This window comes from Silurus meridionalis, chromosome 12 (assembly GCF_014805685.1).
Source record: "Silurus meridionalis isolate SWU-2019-XX chromosome 12, ASM1480568v1, whole genome shotgun sequence".
Taxonomy (NCBI): Eukaryota; Metazoa; Chordata; class Actinopteri; order Siluriformes; family Siluridae; genus Silurus; species Silurus meridionalis.
The window spans coordinates 1,851,048-1,872,674 of record NC_060895.1 but is presented as its reverse complement, the minus strand read 5'-3'; the positions used below and the strand labels follow the sequence as shown (position 1 = coordinate 1,872,674).

Sequence of the window (21,627 nt, the reverse complement as noted above, 5' to 3'; positions counted from 1 at the left end):
GCTGTATTCCTTTGAGAAGAGGTGAGAGTGAGGAGGAATCAAACCAAACAATGCAATCAAGCCAAACAACACAGTGCATTGTGGGGATTTTTGTGGCTGGTAAGTTGCATCATGTGAACTCTTATCTGTCCTGGTACAATCCGTGAACTACAGAGTGAATCGGACAAACATCCATTAGTTTCAAAGCTTTTTATTTTCTGCCTCATGTCCAACCCTGAGTTTCCACCTCCTGTCCAACCCTGAGTTTCCGCCTCATGTCCAGCCCTGAGTTTCCGCCTCATGTCCAACCCTGAGTTTCCGCCTCCTGTCCAACCCTGAGTTTCCGCCTCATGTCCAGCCCTGAGTTTCCGCCTCCTGTCCGGCCCTGAGTTTCCGCCTCATGTCCGGCCCTGAGTTTCCGCCTCCTGTTCAACCCTGAGTTTCCGCCTCCTGTCCAACCCTGAGTTTCCGCCTCCTGTCCAACCCTGAGTTTCCGCCTCATGTCCAACCCTGAGTTTCCGCCTCATGTCCAACCCTGAGTTTCTGCCTCATGTCCAGCCCTGAGTTTCCGCCTCATGTCCAGCCCTGAGTTTTTTCCTCATGTTCAGCCTAGCATTCCCAAACCCATGATAACCGAGGAAACTTGAAGTTGAATGATTTTTACCTATTTATTATTTTATAGCATTTGGTAGACACTCTTTTCCAGATTTACTTATGTTTATATTTTTTATGCAACTAAGCACTTGAGCATCAAGAGCTCAGCTTAAAGGGCCAACCAATGCCTAACCCAATGAGCTACCAATAAGCTTGAGGTGGCTTTGAGGAAGTACTTATCTAAAGGTCAGGAATCCCAAAAACTGCAAGCTCCAACTGTTGGGCCTTTAAAATACTCACCCTTGAGCAAAAGGATGTTTCATAATTATTACTACCTGTACACAGGTCTGAACACTGTACAGAGATGGTTCTTGCAAGATCGATGGATTTGTATTTTATTTTTTGCAGTACGAGTGCAGTACGTTATGCTCCTGTTGAAAATCTTCAATTCAATAAGTCAACATTAGACTGGATTCCTGCAAATAACTTCATGCCTTTGAAACGTTTTTGTAAATAGTGTGGGGCTTTACACTTTAATGAATATAAATCAGCAACAAAACTCAGGATGCGTAAGGAAGAACTCAGTTTAGGATTCATTTCATTTTCATGAAAATGGGAATGAACTTTCCATCATTTCAGCAACACCTCACGTCCAGCCTAATCTTCCCACCTCATGTCCAAACTAATGTTCTAGCCCAGTGTTTTTCAACACTGCACATTCAAAACAGTTTTCCTAACTCATGTCCTCCCCAAAAATTACCCTTATGTCCAGCCCAATATTCCAACCTCATGTCTAACTAAATTTTCCTGCCTCATATCCAACCCAATATTCCCACCTGACCCCAGTCCAGATTTCATGCCTCACATCCTGCGCAGTGTTCAAACCTCATATCCAGTCCAAAATTCCAACCTCACCACATCCAACCAATTCCAGTGTTTCTGCCTCGTATCCAACCCAGATTTTCCATTTTACGTCTAATCCAAATTTTCCCATGTCCAACCCAGTGTTCCTCCCTTCCTTATATCCAGTCTAAAATTCCCACCTTACATCCAGCCATCACATTCCAACCTCACCACATGTCCCCCAGTTCAGATTTGATGCCTCTTGTTCAGAATAATATTCCAATTGCACGTCTATCCCAGTTTTCCCACCTCAAATTTACTCCAAAATTCCCATCTCTTATCAATCCCAATATTCCGACCTCATGTCAGCCTAATATTCTTGCCTCACATACAACACAATATTCCCAGTCAACCCGCAGCCCAGATTTTACTTACATCCAGCCCAATTTTTCCACTTTGATTCCAGTTCCCACCTTAAGTCCATCCCAATATTTCATCCTCACATACAGCTTGGTATTCCTGCCTCACACAGTGTCCTCCTTCCAGTGTTCACGTCTCACTCAAAGGGCTGGAAAAGTCAAGTATCCGAATACTTCCATTAATATAGTGTATAATTTGGACTCTCCATATAAAGTGATGACTCATTTGTTTAATATTATTCCATCCAAACACTTCACATATTTTATACGGAATTGTGAACAACCATCAGCCAAAACTCTCACGCAGCCACCAATCCTGGCATAGTGTTTCCTCTTTGCCCATATGCTTACTCGAACGCTTCTTTGCAGATATTTCAGCCTCTCGTTCTACGCGTTCGGAAAAACAAACCGGTTGTGGCCTGTAAATTTGATGAACAGAAATTGAGACGATGTGCCATCAACCATCAACCGTAATGTAAATCTATGACTCTCTTTCCACTGTAATGCCTCAAATTCTCCACACACACACACACACACACACACACACACACACACACACACACACACATATGACATATGGGTCTCTTCAAGAAGTGGCATTAATTCATTTGTGGAAATCCATCCCGAAAACACAACGGGCCACTCCACAGAGGGGGGATTTGATTTGCGCTGGCACCCGGAGAAGCAGGAGAGATTCGATTTGCATTCAGGGGGTTCGGGGGTGATGGAAGAGCTAATAACACAGACAGGAGTAATAAGGAGATGGAGATGGAAACCTGAGTGAATGCCACACAACGTGTGTTTGTTGTGCTGGTTTCTGTTCCCGATTTCTCTCGCAGGTAGTTTGGAAGAAAACAAGCTCCATGAAGACACATTGGTTGGAATGGAAGATCTCCTGCTATAATCCCTCTTAGAATTAATGTAAACTGCACCACAGGCCTCCTCACATCTATCTATCTATCTATCTATCTATCTATCTATCTATCTATCTATCTATCTATCTATCTATCTGTCTGTCTGTCTGTCTGTCTGTCTGTCTGTCTGTCTGTCTGTCTGTCTGTCTGTCATGTCATGTCGGTCTTTCTGTCATCTCTTGCTCTTTCTTTCTCTATCTCTCTCTATGAACCAAATTTTCTGTCATTTATCTCTCCTTCTTACACACATCTCTCTCTCTCTTTCTCTCTCTCGGGGTTCATTAAAGTTTGCAGGTTTTTGCTGGCACGCCTGCTTTATTGCTGAAGTATTGCCAAAGCAATTAAGAGTTGACGACGTACGTAAAAGTGATTGAATAACACTAGTAATAAAGCTAAAACATGTTCAACTGCAAGATCTTCATCTCGTTGACCTGACTTCCCTCGTTCTTTATAAAAAAATAAAGAGAAACACACACACACAGAGAGAGAGAGATGGCAAAAAGTGACAAGAGTGATCACATCACATAATACAGTAAATAATACAATGTAGTTAATGTCCAGATTTATCATTAATATACATCTTTCATTTTATCATTACTTTTACTCTCTCTCTCTCTCTCTCTCTCTCTCTCTCTGTAATCTGTTCTTTCATTGTGTACAGGATTAGTAGTATTAATGAATATTAAAATTAACCCATTGGAACAGGAATGAACAGTAGTGCCATATACAGTGGCGCTGTTCCAGAAAATGGTGCTGAAATGGTGCTGTATGGAGGATTAGTGAGTACGCTGCAGAAACGCCGAGCGCCTGAGACACAACACATTGCTTCATTTTCACTCCCGACCAATATCAACATGGAAGTTCTCACTCGTTCTCTCTTTCTCTTCATCATGTCCCTAGTTCTCTCTTTATTTCTGTTCTCTATCTCAGTTTTCAATTAGATAATTAAAATCTCTCTCTCTCTCTCTCTCTCTCTCTCTCTCTCTCTCTCTCACAGTTATGTCTTTCTTTTCCTCAATCTCTCTCTTCCATGTCTCTCTTTCTAAAGCAATATGGAATGTCTCTCATTCACTCTCTATTTCTGTTCTATCACCCTCTCGCTTTCTTTGTCATGTCTTCCTCAGTGTTCAATTCAGTTTCAATTTAAGAAATTGAAATTCTCTCTCTCTCACCCCCCATATCATGTCTCTCTCTGTCATATGTCTCTCTTGCGCTCTTTTTCTTTCTGTCATATCCCTCTAAATTTTCAGTTCAATTTAAAAATCTCTCTTGCTCTCTCTCTCTCTCTCTCTCTCTCTCTCTGTGTGTGTGTGTGTGTGTGTGTGTTTGTAATACATTATGCATTAGCCGCACTCCTCTCGTGTGCAGTAAAGATTGAAACAAACAGTTGACCTGGAGCCGCGACGGCTCTGAGCTCTTTACCCATCTGCCCCCAAGGCCCCTTTTTCACACAAAGCCTAATTGTTTCTCTGTTTGGATGTGCTCCTCTCAGCCTCATAACACACACACACACACACACACACACATGTTGTTGGCTTTTCCCAGAGCACACAAACACACCATGTCGCTGTTCAATGTCAGGTTGTGTTGTCACAATGCCGTGCTGTGGAACAGATGTTCCAGCAGGAAAGGGCTGATGCAGGGCATGGCGTGGCACACTGGCACAGCACACACGCTCAACTATTAATATGCCATGCTGCAAGCTCTTTCGGGCTGTGTGTGTGTGTGTGTGTGTGTGTGTGTGTGTGTGTGTTTTGCACTCAAGCAATTTTGGAAGTCGGGTTTCTTTATGTGGACACGTTTGGTGTGATGTGATTTGCACTGCAAATTTAGTACCTACGTGCAGTCAGTACTTTTTAATGTAAAGTTAAATATATCGTCTCATCGCATCCTTATTTTATTAAATGTAAAAAAAATTATATATATATATATATATATATATATATATATATATATATATATATATATATATATATATTAGGAATGTGCATCTTTATAACTGAGACTGATGCTATCCGTATCTCAATTCATCTTTTAGTAATCTTACCATCCCAAATAGAGACATAATGATATAAAGTATGGATCCATGTGACTGTTTAGCTAGCACAGTTAGCTGGTGTTGCAAATCACACCTCAAAACCTCACAAAGCTCACAAAGATCGCATGGAAAGAACAAAGATCACGTCGCATGGAAATCAAACAGGCAATTATCAAGCCGATTAGTGCACTGTTTTTGTTTAATGCCGTCTCTGACATAGACGAATCTTAAAAAGGGCACGTGTGCTCAGGAATTAGCAGTCTATTCTCTCTCTCTCTCTCTCTCTCTCTCTCTCTCTCTCTCTTCCTCTTTTTTCCACAACCCACCCACCCCTCCCTGTGTCTCCACCTCTCACACTCCCAATTTTTTTCCCCATCTGATGAGCACTCAGACATTGATTATGGCTATCCTCTATCTGAGTGCTGGTTTTTATTAGACTCGTCTCCATGCCCTTGATTGGATGGATCTGATCAAATAGGGGGCAAAAAAGAAGGGGCTCCATATCAGCCTCATGGGACATGGAGTATAAATCCAAGGACACAGGAGAAGATCATGTTCTCATGAAACAGAGAGAACCAAAAACTAACTTCAGTTTTAGTTTAATGCCTGTTGCTGTTAAAATGAGCTCCACTGTTCTGGAAAGATGTTCCACTAGATTTTGTAGAGATTCATTCAACCACAGGGGTTTTAGTAAAGTCAGATACTGATAGAGGTGAGGAAGTGAGGAGGCCTGGGGTGAATTCATCATGTTCAATGGGAGTGACTTTAGAGCTCAACAGCAGGAGATCTTGCACTCCAACCCACGTATCTTCATGGAGATGGCTTTGTGCACAGGAGCATTGTGATACTTCAACATGTCTTATTCTCCTTGTTCAAGTGACCAAAGACGTCCAAACAGTTTGGGGAAGAAGCACATATGGCAGTACATGTATCCTGATACGTTTGTTTTGAACTCCAGCTAATATTTCACAAATGTTGATTGATTCTGCTTCATTTTATTTTGGTGTCTTTGGGTCTATTTTAAGTTTCTGAACCAGGGTGCACCAGTTTGATGGCTCTTTGTCTGAACTGATAACCCCATAATTAATGCTTGGATATCTGCTGTTGCTAGAAAAAGGCTTTTGATTTACATCCAAACAGAGAAATCCAACGTTAATGGGTTAGAAAGGGTTATTAGATTTTAATTTGGATTGTTCTGCACAAGTATTGCTCGATATATTCTGTGTCTAAATCTTATTTGTAGTAACTATTGTGCTGGCCTGGGCTTTGCTTGTAAAAGAGATGTTTAGGTCAATGTGGAGGCTTGCTAGTGTCAATTTGTGATTTAAACTCTGGTCAAATGCCCAGACCCTGAACTGCTGAGCCAGCACTTTCCTATTCCGAGTCACTTCCCATTGCAGTGTACATTTGTAACCGTATCAAATAACGCTTGCCGTATGACATTGTGGTCCAGTAGTGACCTCGAGGTCCAATTGTGTAGCAGAGAAATCAGTTTGGGTGATCCTGATGATGAATCAACCTGGATGACTTGATTAGGACCGTTTGACAGTTCGGAAACGCTGCTCCCCCTCCTTTCTTTCCTTTCTAGTAAATGGTAATACTTTGAGTTACCTAGCTGATTTATCTTGTAGGAAATCCAGACTGCTTCTGAAACCTGAATGATCCTGTCTGATCTCTAGACCTGCTTGATCCATTCTGATGGTTTATTTCTTGTTTGGGAAAAACCCAAAGATTTTATGAGGAAGAATTTAAAGGTTGACTGATTCATCAGTTTTACCCACTGATAGTTGATTGCTGGAACTATTGGCTATTGGCAAATATCCCTACCGATAGTTTTTCCGGGTTGCGTTATTGAGTACGAGAGTGGCCTCTAGAGGCAAATCACTGATGTCACATGCTGTTTATTTGATGCATTTTTGAATTATTTTTATTAATTTCAGATGTAACTGTTTTTCTTAATTCGAGTGTCTTAATTCAGTACTAGATTTTTTGTAGTAAAGTTTAGTATAATTTTACAGTTTAAAAAAATTATTGGCTATTAAAATTTGATTAGATTAGATTTAACTAGTCACTGCACATGTTACGGTACAAGGCAGGTTAGCATCTTGCTGGAAGTGCATTGGTAGCAGGGAAAAATATTTACATATGAACAGGTTGGTAAGTCTATGATATATATGATAGATATGAATAAACAATGATTAATTAATGAATAAAATGAATATAAAAAAACAGTACACAGAAAGGGGATTATCTACAATGAGTACAATGGTCATGGATAAAATCCACTATCTGTCGACTTCTAGAAGAACCCTTGAGAAGATACAGCCTTGAATAGGAACCCATCCTCATCTGAGTGACACAGAGAGTCCATTCATTAGAGTTCAGTCATTGTTGAGGTTATAAACTGTTCACTGATTGAAAGCTGTTCACATGGATCCACAGGGAGAGCCTGAAGATGACTGTGGTTGTTTCCACTTAGAAGCCATGAAGATGGACTGTAATAAAATAATGAGCAAATTTGCCTCAATGGCTTGGGGGCTTCAACTGCTATGAACAGTTCAGATCACCTCAACAATGACGGAACTGTAATGCATGGACATGAGGATGAATTCCCATGTGAATCTGGTTTCTCTTAAGGTTTTTTCCTCATGAAATCTAATGATAAGATGATGGACGTCTCTTTCCCTTGTTAGGGATAAATTTATGAATTTCAATGATTATTTGTAATCTATTTATTTCCCTAAAGCTGCTTTGGGACAATAGCGGTTTTACAAGGTGCCATAAAAATACAATTGAATCGGATAGTTTTCTCGATTTGGCCACCTTGACTGACTTAACTCCAACTAGTTACTTAATATATTCTCATTTGTAAGCAAGGCGGAGGAGGCAGAGAACTGCGAATACGTCGCAATCCATTTCCACACATAACGTAACAACTCTCACCTCTTCCTATTCAACAATCATGTCTAAGCAGAGCGAGGCTGTTTACAACAGTAGAGGTGTCGGAAGGATCACATTACACTGATGATCTGCTTCACTCCGCCGCGGTCATAATCAACCCGAATAATGTGTCCGTGTTCAGCAAGGTCGTTTTGGGCAGGAAGAAGCTCGCATAAATATTTATCCATGACGAGGACTAAACATCAAAAGGGACTAATGCTCGGTTCGCTGTGCAGCCATCAGGGACATTATCTCTTCGCTTTAGTGAGCAAGAGGGCATGATGGGTAATGAATACTGCATGCACATCCCCAAACCAGGCGTGGATGTTTGCCACTGAGGCCTGGCTGCACAGAGCTCAGCTCTGGTAATGTTTGTACACACTGAGGTCCATATCGACATGCCAGTGTATCCATGGATCATTGCATTCAAGCCTCCACACAAGGCTGAACACAGTCTGTGACTTAATCCAACTGTTACAGCAGCTTGATGATGATGGTAGATTAAGCTTGTCTTCTGAGTTTTTTTAAATGTTTTAACAAACTATGAATTTTAGTGTAAAATTATATTGTGGGTATGCAAAACCGTCTATATTGATTTATAATTAAATAATAAGCTAACCACGCAAACAATGGCAGCAGCAACATGCTAGAAAAAGTCGAGCCAAGGCTGAGAAAACTGAACAGGACCAAAGCTACTCATGGTTGGATCTGCAAAACTACTCATAACTGAAGCTACTCATTGTATCTTAGTGAAAACCACCACAAAGCAGCAATGGGCACAAAATACAGAACCAATCAGCAAAAACAAATAATATATGCGCCCAAAGAGCTTAACAACATAATAATAAAACCAAAACATGTGATTCTGCCCTTTAGTAGTTTGGGAACTGTCCACAAATCCACCTTTTTGGTAATTCTGTTCATTCCCGATTGTCTGCATATTTTTGGAACTTCAGAACTTCCAGAAAAATATGCAACCTCTCTAACTTGTTAGAACACTGCTTTATCTAGAGATAGGCAAGGCATTATATCATCGCTCTGGACGACTCGAAATATTGTGAAGGCCACTTTATTGCATTCAGGACGCAGCTGTATAAGTAGGCAGCATTCTGGGGCAGCATTTGCATGCCCTAGATAAGGACAGTCCTCTTCATTTCCATTTCAATTCGGGCTTCTGGCAGAAGCTGTTATCTAGAACAACTTACAAAAATGTCAAAACAGCTAAAGGTGCAGTAAGAACAAAGTATTTAGCACTCATTTATGACCCTAACAAGTGCTTTAGACATGCTTCTAAATCATCGATTCTGGAGCAAACCTACAAACAAAACAAACCCAGCATGAAGTTCAGGAAAACCAAAAGCAAATCAAATCAGTTCAATAACAAATTAGCTTTGGACATTATACAACCCTGTCAGCAGAGTTTGTTTTCTTTAGAAATCTAGTTAAATCCTTTATTGCTACGTCTTGGCAACTTTCATAATAACCATGCCATTTCAAGGCTTTGTATACGGTGAATGCAATGTCGGTAAAAGTCTGTATATTCCTAGTCGGTGTTACTTGAAAACTCGGTCCATGTGATATACGTTCCTGTGTTTTAAACCTTCCCTTGACTTGAATACTCTTTTTTTTTGGATTTGGCTTTAGTTTGGTTATCAGTGCCTTTCCGGGGTTTGTGCCGGCATCGAGATACGAATTGGGTTTCTGAATTTAATGAACAGACCTCCTGCATGTGAATACTCAAACATCTAACCCAAGTCCTGCTCATTAAAATTCAATACATTTTGTCTGAGGTAGTTAGAGACATGGGGCTTCTCAGGCTGACGGTAGTACAGTAGCTCATTTCACCACAAACCAGGACACTATAGCAGCAAGATTTTGCCTAACAAGCAAACATTAAAGAGGTACATGTCATGTGAAGCCAAGCAAAACATGAGCACAGCCGCTGTATGAGTTCCTTTAGCCAAATTGAAGGCAGGATCTCATCCATCGCTCCCAGTTATCTTATGTGAATCGTGTATATCTATTTATTACACATGAGCTTCATAAATAGTTCATGACTGTCATTCTCACTGCTCTAATTGAGGAATTTGTTCCATCTCATATATACAATTTCCTTACTGTTTTGTCTTTAGGTGTAGAGGCTTGGAAAAACGCATGTCCTTGGCAAATTCCAGTACAACTCATCTACTTTCTCTTCATTCATAATCTCCTCATTTAAAACATTAATTGCTAGTGTTTTTAATTTTGTTAAATGAGTTCTTATTTTAATTTAGCATCATTTACATGTCCTGAGTTAAAATTCACATTTCCTGAGGTAAAAGTCACATCTACTGAGATTATTCACATCTTTTGAGGTAGAAGTTACATTTCCTTATGTAAAAGTCACATCTTCTAAGGTAAAAATCATATCCCCTGAGGTAAAAAAAACCATCTTCTGAGGTAAAAGTCACTCGTGGCATTTCAGTGCCACCCTAAGGGTCCTCTCTTCATGCCACTGAAATCTGTTCATGCTAAAATCATTGGAGAAAAAGATTTCTAAACCTGATTGCTTTTAAAAAACCTATTTTCCTTTACTTTTTTCAAATTTTCCAGAATCTAGCTATCTTACATGTTTTGTGTTTGTGGAAGGACAGATGGCCATTTTCGTCGTAGCATTTATATGGTTTACTTAAAGCGCTCTGACAAGCAACATATGGAACTTATTTTCTAGTTAGCCAGTTATGTAAATCAGAAAACCGGATTCAATGGATGACATGTGGTTAGGTACATTGCAGGTGAAGAAAGGCTTGGGCTACACTGTTTTGTTGAAAATCACACAAGGTTTGTTTGGTGAACCGTGATTGGTTGGACTCGTTGGTCTCTTTGAACAGCTATGAATACGGTAGCGATGATGGAGGAAGATAATAACAAATAAAACAACCTTGATCTCACTTTGACTGAGGTTTAAATCTTGTTGGAGGATCGGTTCTACATAGATCCAGGGAAAAAATCTGAAACGTGAATTTCCTTAAATTACAGTTTTATAGTTAAAGGATCTTCATTAGAAACTCTGAAATGGGGAAGTGGGAGCTCAGTAAATGACATGTTAGACTTCTGATTGGAAGGTCATGGGTCTCAGCATCACCAAGCTTCCACTGCTGGGCCCTTGATCAAGGCCCTTAACACTCAATTGCTCAGCTGTATAAATGAGATAAATGTAAGTCACTCTGGATAAGGAAATCTCTCAAATGCCATTAACATTAGTTGTTCTCCATGTTCACATTTATGCCACACAATTCTTACAAGATCATATCGAGACCTCTGGAATCTCACAGTCTAAAACACGATACACATGGACCTATGATGAAAGGCTGGTATCATGAATGCAATACCCGTACAAGCCCCCTACTTTCCCAGTTGGCACTACTTGAAACCCCCATGTACATGTTTCGAAAAACCCAGTGTCCATAAACAGGTGTCCAGACGTTTGCTTGCTTGCTGTCAAACACTAGATCATTCTTCAAAGCCAGTGTTCTCGCAGTACTTCAAGGCTGTCAGGGCGTCGCAATCCTCTGACCTTGGACTGATGGACCCGTCTCCAACGTATGCCTGTCCGTACCTGGAAGTGCTACAGGATAGTGCCATTTAAATGCATGAGCTTTATGTTGGCAGAGCATAAAAAAGATGAAAAGAAGAGCCTCTTTCTCGCTTGCTTTTTTTTTCCTGTCCCGGTTTGGCCCAGGGAGAAAACAGAATGCTAGATTATTTCTATCATTAAAACATCAAGGGATTCTACAGGGGTACGGGCTTCAAAGGAAGCAGGCAATTCTGGTAGCGTTCGAGAAGCAGGAAGTGAGAGCCAGTGGTTTGATGAGAGCGATGTTCTCCTCGTCACAGCAGGTACAGCGAGTACTAATGATGCTGTCTGGAGGGAATGTTTAAACCAGGCAAGACTGGTGGTGGCACCACGAGTGCTGGTTTATCACTTTGATGTCTATGATTCCGATTTCTCCCATCCATCGCTCTTCGATCGATTTTCTTTTATGATTGGAAGCGGGGCCAGAAGGTCGCAGCCGTCCTGGGATACCCGTTAAAGGTCAAGACGATTCGGTCTTTACTTTCACATTACATTTGGGCACAAAGACACCCACACACACTTCTTCTCCTGCACGGTTCTTCACACTTCCCCGCTAAATACCAGCACATTGTGCTTTGGGGATAAATACAGAAGCCATAAATATTTAATAACCTGCTGTGTGGCTTCATGAAAGGACTTCACAATCGGAGAGAAAGAGAGTGTGAGAGCGAGGTAGAGAGGGAGGGAGCGAATGAGGAAGAGACAGAGTAATTGCATGTTGCAATGCTTCAGAAACCGGTAATGAGACAAAACCATCGAGTGTGTCTATCCCACTGCTACGACTGCACACATTACTCACCGACTCATTTCCATTTTAGTACTTTCTACTACAACAAACATTACACAGGCATCTCACCAACTCTCAGAGATACAAAGATCACACCTAGGAGCATGCATAATATTGATATAGAATGAAACTGGACGTAGGTTCAAAACATCTCTTGGAATCTAAACACTAAACAACGAGGCTGGATGTGGCAGAATTTTGAGAATCTGCAATTACCAATGGAACAGAATTTGTTTGGGAAAATAAAGAAAAGTTTGAATGATTCCGGCAGTAAAAGCACCTTATTAAATATTGGCTTCGTGTCTAATCCTTTTCCTGTGTAATCACAGAGGGGGGTTGAAATGTACTAGATCACATGTAATTACAAGAACATTTCCACTGCATCCACGCTGTAGCCAGGAAATTACATTTTCAAGCGAGCGCTAGCAGAAACTGTATACCTGATTATTATTTAATGGCACCATTACATCTTGCCGTATGCTCAGCAGGTTATAACCAGGATTCTAACTAGTCAAAAAAAAAAAATAGATTTAATTTTCTAGAATTTTCGTTTCTATAGTAACAACATTGATTTGTATAATGGATTAGACAAAAACACGTGTAACCGTTGTTTCAATTTTCTTGTGTTTATGTAGCATTTGTGGAAGAAAACTCCCGGGTCAGCACTTTGTTACATTCTTGAGTCAGACTATAACCGTGTTTTTTTCAATACAAAACAGATTCTAGGGACGAAAAATATACTACAGAGAATAAAATCATCTATTATTATTTGTGATTATATTCCATAGCTTCCTGGTCCGCAACATTACCACTTTTTGGTTTCCAGTTGACATTCCCTTCCTTGATATTCCCAGCATTAATATTCCTAAATTTTACTTTCCCAGCCATGATATTCCCAGGCGTGACCTTCCGAGACATGATATTCCAAATTGTGAAATTTCCAGTCTTGATCCGTGATGTTCCCAACCATGATATTCCTAGCGAAGACATTCATAGACATGATATCCCTAGGATATTCCCATCCATGGCATTCCCATTCATTAACCATGATATTCCCAGCCATTAAATTCCTAGCCATAATATCCCTAGCCTTATATCCCCAGGATATTCCCAGCTATGACAGTCTTAGCAATGATCCATGATATACTCAGCCGTGATATACCTGGCCCTGATATCCCTAGGATATTCCCAGCCATGATATTCCCAGCCATGTCATACCCAGGATATTCACAGCTATGATATTCCAAACCATGATATGCCCAGAATATTCCTAGCCATGATATTCCCAGTCATGATATCCCCCAAAATATTCCCAACCATAAATCATACATTCCTTGAAAACTTTTCAAAAAGATAGTTAAAAAAATTGCAACAAGAACTGGAAAGATATGTCTCAGTCACACTTATGGACTCCTGTGATTAATTTAAACTCTCAGAACCACTTGGCTTTGATTGGCCTCCCTGCTCACAGCATGCAATTTTAGATGGTTAGTGGTTGCGATCATTCGCCCTGTGCTGAGTAGAAATGCTTAATCTGGATTTAGCAGACGGTGCATCAGAATTACTTTGGAAAAGGAATTGCAGAGTAAAGGAGCGTACAGCAAACTGGGTCGTAGAAGTCATTGTTGTCGTATTAATTATCCATCTTCGCACCATGCACTTTTAATTACTTTCGGATAGAAAATGATCACATGAGAAGATAACGGAGGTCTAGAGAAGAGAATTGAAGTATTGAAGGAAATTGTATTTCAATGTAATTAATTATTCAGTACAGGTGAGTTTATAGACTGCAGATATAAAAACATATAGTAAATGGCTCATTGAATCTGAATCATGTTCAATGATTTGTCCATAGTTCTAATAGCCTCTGCTCACTCCATCGGAGGATGGAAATAAACCATGGTTCATAAACACCATTCCTTAGAGAACATTTTATGAACAATAGTAACTTCCTGAATGTATGATAAGGTACTCAGGAACACTGTCCATAGCATTTACCCAAAGTGACTTACAAGGAAAAGAACAGAGCAGTTTAATATTAATGACCCAATAGAAAGAAAGCTGAAAGTCCTCACAAGCTTCTGGTCAATCTGCTTAGGAGTTTTTTTGTGTTTGCATTTCATTAGTTATATATCATTTTTTGAAATGTTGTACCTGCCTGAGGGGGTCATTTCTATAAAAAAAAAACCCAATCCTGTGGGCAGACCAAAATAACCCAATTCTTGAGCTGAAAGAATCAGAAATCAAACAACAGCTCAATAATACCTTACAAAATAATGACTTCCAAGGTACTCTGCTGCACCACCATGAAGTGATCATGATAAAGACAAGATGTATTAAGGATGTTGTTGAACTTGGGTGTCCTTCACAATTACATTTACGACATTTGGAAACGTCCATATCCAGAGCAACTTACAGTACAATTACTGTAGTACTAAGTACTAATGTTGCTCGTTCTTGTCGATTTCTTCTCTATAACATCCGAAGGATTCGACCATTTCTGTCCATACAGGCTGCCCAGGTGCTTGTTCAGTCTCTTGTCATTTCAAGACTTGACTACTGCAACTCTCTGCTGGCAGGTCTCCCCCTGAACGCTATTTGTCCACTGCAAATGATCCAAAATGCAGCTGCACGACTTGTGTTCAATCAGCCCAAGTTTTCCCACACCACCCCACTGCTGCACTCCCTTCACTGGCTTCCAGTAGCTGCACGCATCAGATTCAAAACACTGATGCTTGCCTACAAGGCCAAAAATGGACCAGCACCATCTTACCTCAGTGACCTCATCACATCTCGCACTGCACCACGCTGTCTGAGATCCTCCAGCACTGCTCGATTGGTACCACCTTCTCTCAGAATGAGAGGTAAGTACAATTCAAGGCTCTTCTCTGTTCTGGCACCGAGGTGGTGGAATGAACTTCCCCTAGATGTCCGTACAGCAGAGTCCCTGATTATCTTTAAGCGACGACTGAAGACCTACCTCTTCCTAAAATACCTACATTAGCACTTTCCAAGTTTGTAGAATTCGAGTTATAGTTATATTGAGTTTGTAATCTTGCGTACCAGTGTAGATTTATTCATTACTAGAGATTTAAAGCACGTTTGTACGTCGCTCTGGATAAGGCCGTCTGCTAAATGCTGCAAATGTAAATGTAAAATGTAAATGTACAATTATTTCATTTATACAGCTGAGCAGTTGGGGTTAAAGTCCTTGCTTAAGGGCACAGCAGTTGGTGGGGCTAGAATTTAAACTCTCAACCTTCTGGTCAGAACTTTAACATCTTAACCACTGAGCTACAACTTCCCCTGCACAGAACCCTGACCTCAAACTCAACCCTTCTGAACACCTTTGGGATGAACTGGAACACCAACTGGACCCCAGACCCTCCTTGCTTAACATCGGTACCTTGTCCCCACAAATCTACCAGAAAGCCTTCTCAGAAGAGTGGAGGGTATTACTAAAGGAGGAGGGTAAATTTGAAATGGTATATTCCCAGAACAAAATGACTGTGGGGGTCAGGCGTTTATTTACCCTTGGGCATATCAAGTATGTCAATGGAAGGGACAGAGACCAGCTAAAAGTTGTATTTCATTGGTTAAAGAGTCTTTTTGGAAGGGTGGTGGTTCAACCCCAGTATAACCAAGCTGCCACTCTTGGGCCCTTGAACAAGGCCCTTTACCCTCCAGGGACACTGTATCGTGGCTGACCCTACGTTCTGAGAGAATTAAGAACTACAAGAGGGAATTTATTTCCGTTGTTTATTGGGGTAGTTGGAGTATTTAAGAACAAGGCAACAAGGACTCAGTTGGAGATAATTTGATGAGTGATGACCCCCACTGCTTACTTTCACTACTACCCAGGGTGTGAGCATGAACCAGCATCTTCAGTGTTCGGTGGTATAAAAAGATGAAGTTCTAAATTTATTTGTACAGTGTTGACATGAGATCTGAGACACATTTTGGCAATAGATTTGATCACACCTTTCACAGCAGGTTTTTTTAACCCAGCCATGAAATTCCATGATGACAAACACAATGACAGTTTTATTTGAATGCTTTGCTTTTAATACCACATTCTAATATAGATGGTTGGATGGATGGATGAATGGATGGATGGATGGATGAATAAATAGATGGTTAGATAGATGGATGGAAGGGTGGGTGGATGAATGACTGAATAGATATATTAATAAATGAATGGGTGGATCGATGGATGGTGGGTGGATGGATGGATGGGCAAATTAATAGATAAGTGGATGGATAGATAAATGGATGGGTGGATTTATTAAATATCAGGCTGGCAATTTGTCTATGAGGAGAAAGTTCTGGAGAACTTTCAGAAAATATGAAATTGTAGGACCTTCAAGGCTATTAGTGTGAACTCAATCTTATAATATCACCTCTGCCCATTTAACCATTGGTTCAACAAAGTTTAAAACAAAGTTTAAGACAATATACAAATAATCAATCCAGCCATGTCCTTGCAATCACATTTTAATGACATTTATTTGGCTTTTTTATTGTCTGTATAACTGCTGAGTTTGTTCCTCAAGATCCCAGAACTACAGCATAAGTTATAAAAACTAAACGGTTATGAAATTCTCCTTTGAATTTTAAGAGCTAGAGGTCTTTCACCTTAACCTGGTGCATCTCAACCAATCGCTTTCGCTCATTTACATAAATTATTTTAACCGATGCTCCAGCGTGCTGCTTGATGAGGCCAGACGCACCCTCGGATTAGATCTGATTACACCATCACAGGAAGAATACACACATTGCCATAAGGCAGAACAGTGGGTGAGCTAGACACCCTCCGGCTTGGTAGGCAGTGACTTTGAGGCGTAAAAGAAAACACGTCGAGTTGTACTCGATGGTTAAAAATAAATAAATAAATAAAGCCTGTGGAGAACCCATACGGTGCTGGCAAAAATTTGTAACTTTGGCCTGTGGAAAAATTGATTCGAGGGTTGCCTTGCTGAGATCACAGTGATTCACACATTAAGACAACCACAGTCTTGAAAAAAACCTCCAAATTATCTGAGAGTATGCTGAAATGGTTCTCTGGAGACCCGAGATCCTACAATTCATAAAAATCGGTTGCATTTTTGTACTCTTTGAAAGCCAAAGAGCTTCCTACTGTAGCAGAAACTTTTTTTGTTGGAATTCAGGAATGTAATGTCTGTGTACTGGATCGTGAGATAATCCAATAACCGGTGTGTGGTCTAAAACCCCCCTCTGAAAACAATAAATGGCTTAGCAACAAAATAACATTGAACTCTCTATTAGTTTGTCGCCGAAGATGAATGGCACTCGCACACTCTTTGTTTTTTGTGTTGCTTTTCTTTCCTTTTCGCTTTACATCCATTTATTTTATACGGTGCAGCCGGGGAAATTTGCAAGTGCGACAGAATTGCTCTTAATTGCGCAAGGAGTTATGGTTTCGCGGAACAAAAACGTGCTACGATACAAGACAAAAGGGGTAATTAACACATTCCTGCTTAGGAAATGAGTTCGGACACTTTTCAGCCTCCCTCCTGGTAGCAGGCGTAAATCTATTCAGGGTTTTGCCAAAAGCATTTCAACATGCCCAAGAACAAAAACAATGTGCCCTGAGGCCAAATGCAGTAAAGAATTCTGCGGGGGTGAAAAAACAAAACAAAACAAAAAAACCCTCCGGGGTTGGAGTTGGGTGTTTGTCTGCACTAAATTTGAATAGGTCTTTATGTTAATATGCAATTTCCTTAAAAAAAAGCGTTCATGTATTTGTAATTGTTCCCACACTTTGTTTTGTGACCCAAATACAGTGCGTGACCATTATTTTTTCCCAAATATGCAAAAAAATATAAATCGACCGCAAAAGCGTGTAAAAGAAAACTGACTCTAATCAATGCGAAATGAATAGGAATCCGCAAAGCAAAAGGCGTGCCGAGCTGAGAGCACTTAAAGACAATACAAATGAACGGTTAATGCATTAGCGCTGACTCTATGGATTTCAGGACTGCACAAATTGTTCTTATAGATTCTCTCTGCTTAGCGGTATCGGCATCGGGAGGAGAGAGACAGCCTATTAGCAGTTTGTTAAAGAGTAGATGTGTGAGATAGCATACATTAGCCTCCTGCCCCCTTTCACATGAATAAGTGAGGTCGTATAAACGGACATTTTTCGCGAATTTATCTCTCCGCTTCCTGAAATGCTACCACAAAAACTCTTTTTTGACAAAAACATGACCGACATAGAGATTCAGTCGGGATATGTACAGTATTACCTGAGGTTTTTCCACTACAGCGTTATCTAGAATGCATCAAATAAAAAGAAAAACCAAACTTTTCGGGTAACAAATACAGCCCCCCCGTGTAAAACAAATCCCGAAGTCAAAGCAGTCTAACATCACGTTTATTATTTATTATACCATTAGCAATAATCCCAGACAAGGAGTGTTGCATTGACATTTTGATTCGAAACAAACTGGCTGCGGAATTGGGAGCACTTATCATCTGTAAGCAGCCTTCGAGATTATTTTAGCTCCCAATGCTACGCTATCAAGCTGATGATGAACCTGCACAAAAGGCTGAGGTTGAGGACAAAGAGACCAGGATTACTAGGATTATATAGAATAGGAAAATTAAATAAACAAACGCTGGAGAAATTGCCGTCACCGTATCGCAAGTCTGTATATTTTGCGACATCGCCTGTGAAAAGACAACTTTATATATTTATTTAGGACATGGCCGTAATGCTGCTGTGTCAAAAATGGCGTCATCTGATCACGGAATCAAACATCCTTGGCCTTAGTCATAAACTTCGTCACTCATCGCCATGCTTCCCAAAATGTCTATTTAAATCTGTTTGACAAGCTGCTTGACAGGCTGGAGTCCTTGATGACTGTAAGCCAAATCCTTGGCCAAGGTGCTTAGTTTTGAGGTGTTAAGACCACACGAGAGCAATGACAGGTGCCTCCGAAGCTGTCAGCTAACCGACAGGTTGTCAATCACTCAAACCCCTAGCTAGTGATCTAAGCTCACCTTGTACAATAAGGTAAACCTGGGAAGTCTTGGACTGCTGCTTGGTCTGGATCGAGCAGGTATAGGGCCCTTCATCGTACACGTCCACCTTCTGAATGCGCAGGCTGTACTCGAGCTGGCCCTTGGTCACCAGGTCCACGCGGGGGTCCAGGGACCACTTGTCTTCGCTGGCGAAGATGATGTTCGAGCGGTTCAGCCAAGCCACTTTGGACACCTTGTCATCTACATAACACCTGGGCAGAGGGAGACAGACATTTTCCTGTTAGGCATTATGACAGGAAGTGGCATTAAACAAGATGGTGCTGCCGCTCAGATTGTGCTTTTACTTGGGTTTTGATCTACTTTTACTCTCTTTCTATGCACACAGACCATCTGCGGTATATAATCTAGCTTCTCTTTCTCATATTCTCTTATATTTTATACTTAATGCACAGTTTCTGCCCTGTCGATCAGGTTTACATTTCAAGTTGTGCTCTGCATATAACTATGCTTGTGACAAATAAAAAATCTTGAATCTCTCCACTTGGGAGTGCTGTTTTTAGATCAAATAAATCGCAGGAACAACTGAACCCAAAGATAATACAAGATATATTCTTGATACTAACCTTTCGTTCTATCATGATCTTTATGAGCGCAGAAACAATCTCCAAACTCTTTGACAGGTAACTGATTAAATATTAAATAATACAAAGTTCTTGGACATCAGACAGATGTCATATTGACATGAAGCAGTCAAGTAAATCCTGAATGTGACACATTTTTAGCTGCTTGGTATCGATTTTTTCCCGGAAGAGAAAAGAAACAGAAAAAAAAGAAACAAAGAAAGAAGAGTGCATGAAGACCTTCACGATCTATCAGGGAGAGCAATGTTTTAGCTAAAATCTCGATGATCTCTGCTGTAGGACCCTCTGATATGTACATGCTGCTTGTAGGTGGAAATCAAATCTAACGAACCTGCTCTTCGTCACGTTTGTGACCAGCTACATACCTGAATCTGTAAATGTTTTGAGGTCTGGCCATCTTTCTCTCTCTCTCTCTCTGTCTCTCTTTGCCCTCCGTTGCTCTGACTGTCATTTTCCCATCGCTTTACTGCTGACTAACGAGGGCTTTTCACCAGGGCCTGTCTGCTCGATCGACATTAGCTCTAAACAACAGCTAACCAATCTTTCTCTCGCTGTCTGACAGCTAGCTTGGTGCAGTGACGGATGTGTGAGCTGGATGCCTGAGGCCTCGCCTGGGGGAAGGAGAGAGAGGGGGGAAGGAGAGAGAAAGCATGCCATAGGTAGCAGGAAAAGATATAGCAGAAAAGCAGAGCAAGAGAAAGACAGATGGAGAGGTGGACATGTGAGAGGAGGAGGTAAAATAGGAACTGCATTAATGACTAGATAAAGAAAGCAAGAAATAACTACTTATCGAGAGAAGGGTCAGTCGTCATCTCATGAGCTTGAACCCCAGAGGCATTGTACTCCCAATCCCACATTATGCTTTATTGACTAAGAAATCACAGCTTCTCAAAGTCCAGGTAAAACTTGCCTAATGCAAGCCAAGCTCCATACCTGCTCTAAACGCCAAACGTGCCAAACCCAGCCAGTTCCACCCTGTTGTGCCAACTGCAAACTCAAGTCTTGCCCAACAATCGCTCTGCACCCAGCAACTACTTTTCCAATCTGTTCATTGTCTGGCTCAATTCTGCCCAGCCACCCCTGCAGTTGTTACCACCACAATGCCTACTTCCTTTCCAATTTCAGCCTCAAACTTGCCCTCCCCAAAACCATCTGGTACCAACTGAATCTGCCCATTCCCTACTCCAAGCATCTCCCTACCTTTCCAAACCTACTCCAATCTGCCAGTGCTTTCTCCAAACCCAGCCAACACCAGCAGACACTGCTTATTGTCCATTCCTAACCCATCCACTCATCCAGCCAACCTCAGTATGCAATCACAAGAATCGTATCGTGCTAGATAAGCTCTAGAAAAGGCCTAGGGTCATAAAGGTATAGTTCAGGGATAGTTCTGGCTTTGTGGCCAGGCATAAAATTATATTACATAATAACATTATGAGCAAAAATGTTGTCCTTGATGTGGATGTGTCAGAAGCAGAAAAAATGGGTATGCATAAGGATTTGAGCGAGTTTGATAATTTGTGATGTCTAGATAACTGGGACAGAGCGTCCCCAAAACTGCAGCTCTTGTGGGCTGTTCCTGGTCTGCATTGGTCAGTGTCTATCAAAAGTGCTCCAAGGAAGGAACAGTGGTGAACCGGCGGTCGAGGCACGTGGGGAGCAAAGGCTGGTCAGTGTGGTCCGATCCAACAGGCGAGCTCCTGTAGCTCAAACTGCTGGAAACGTTCATGCTCTTATTGCTCGCTGGGTGGTCATGATGTTATGCCCGATCGGTGTAAATGTGACAAAGTATGGCCTTCTGTCTTCTTCTGCTTCTTTCTTTTTAAACCTCCAACAAATCCTAGCTCCAAA

The 21,627-nt window shown here is 41.0% G+C and overlaps 1 protein-coding gene across 2 annotated transcripts in view; it reads right to left on the bottom strand.

Annotated features, from left to right (window-relative positions):
* LOC124394186 (limbic system associated membrane protein) overlaps positions 1 to 21,627 on the bottom strand; it is a 507,895-nt gene that overhangs the window by 26,333 nt on the left and 459,935 nt on the right. For both annotated transcript variants that reach the window (XM_046862315.1, XM_046862314.1), the window contains one exon: positions 19,154 to 19,386. In XM_046862315.1, the coding sequence (XP_046718271.1) occupies positions 19,154 to 19,386 (233 nt within the window). The remainder of the gene's footprint in view (positions 1 to 19,153; positions 19,387 to 21,627) is intronic.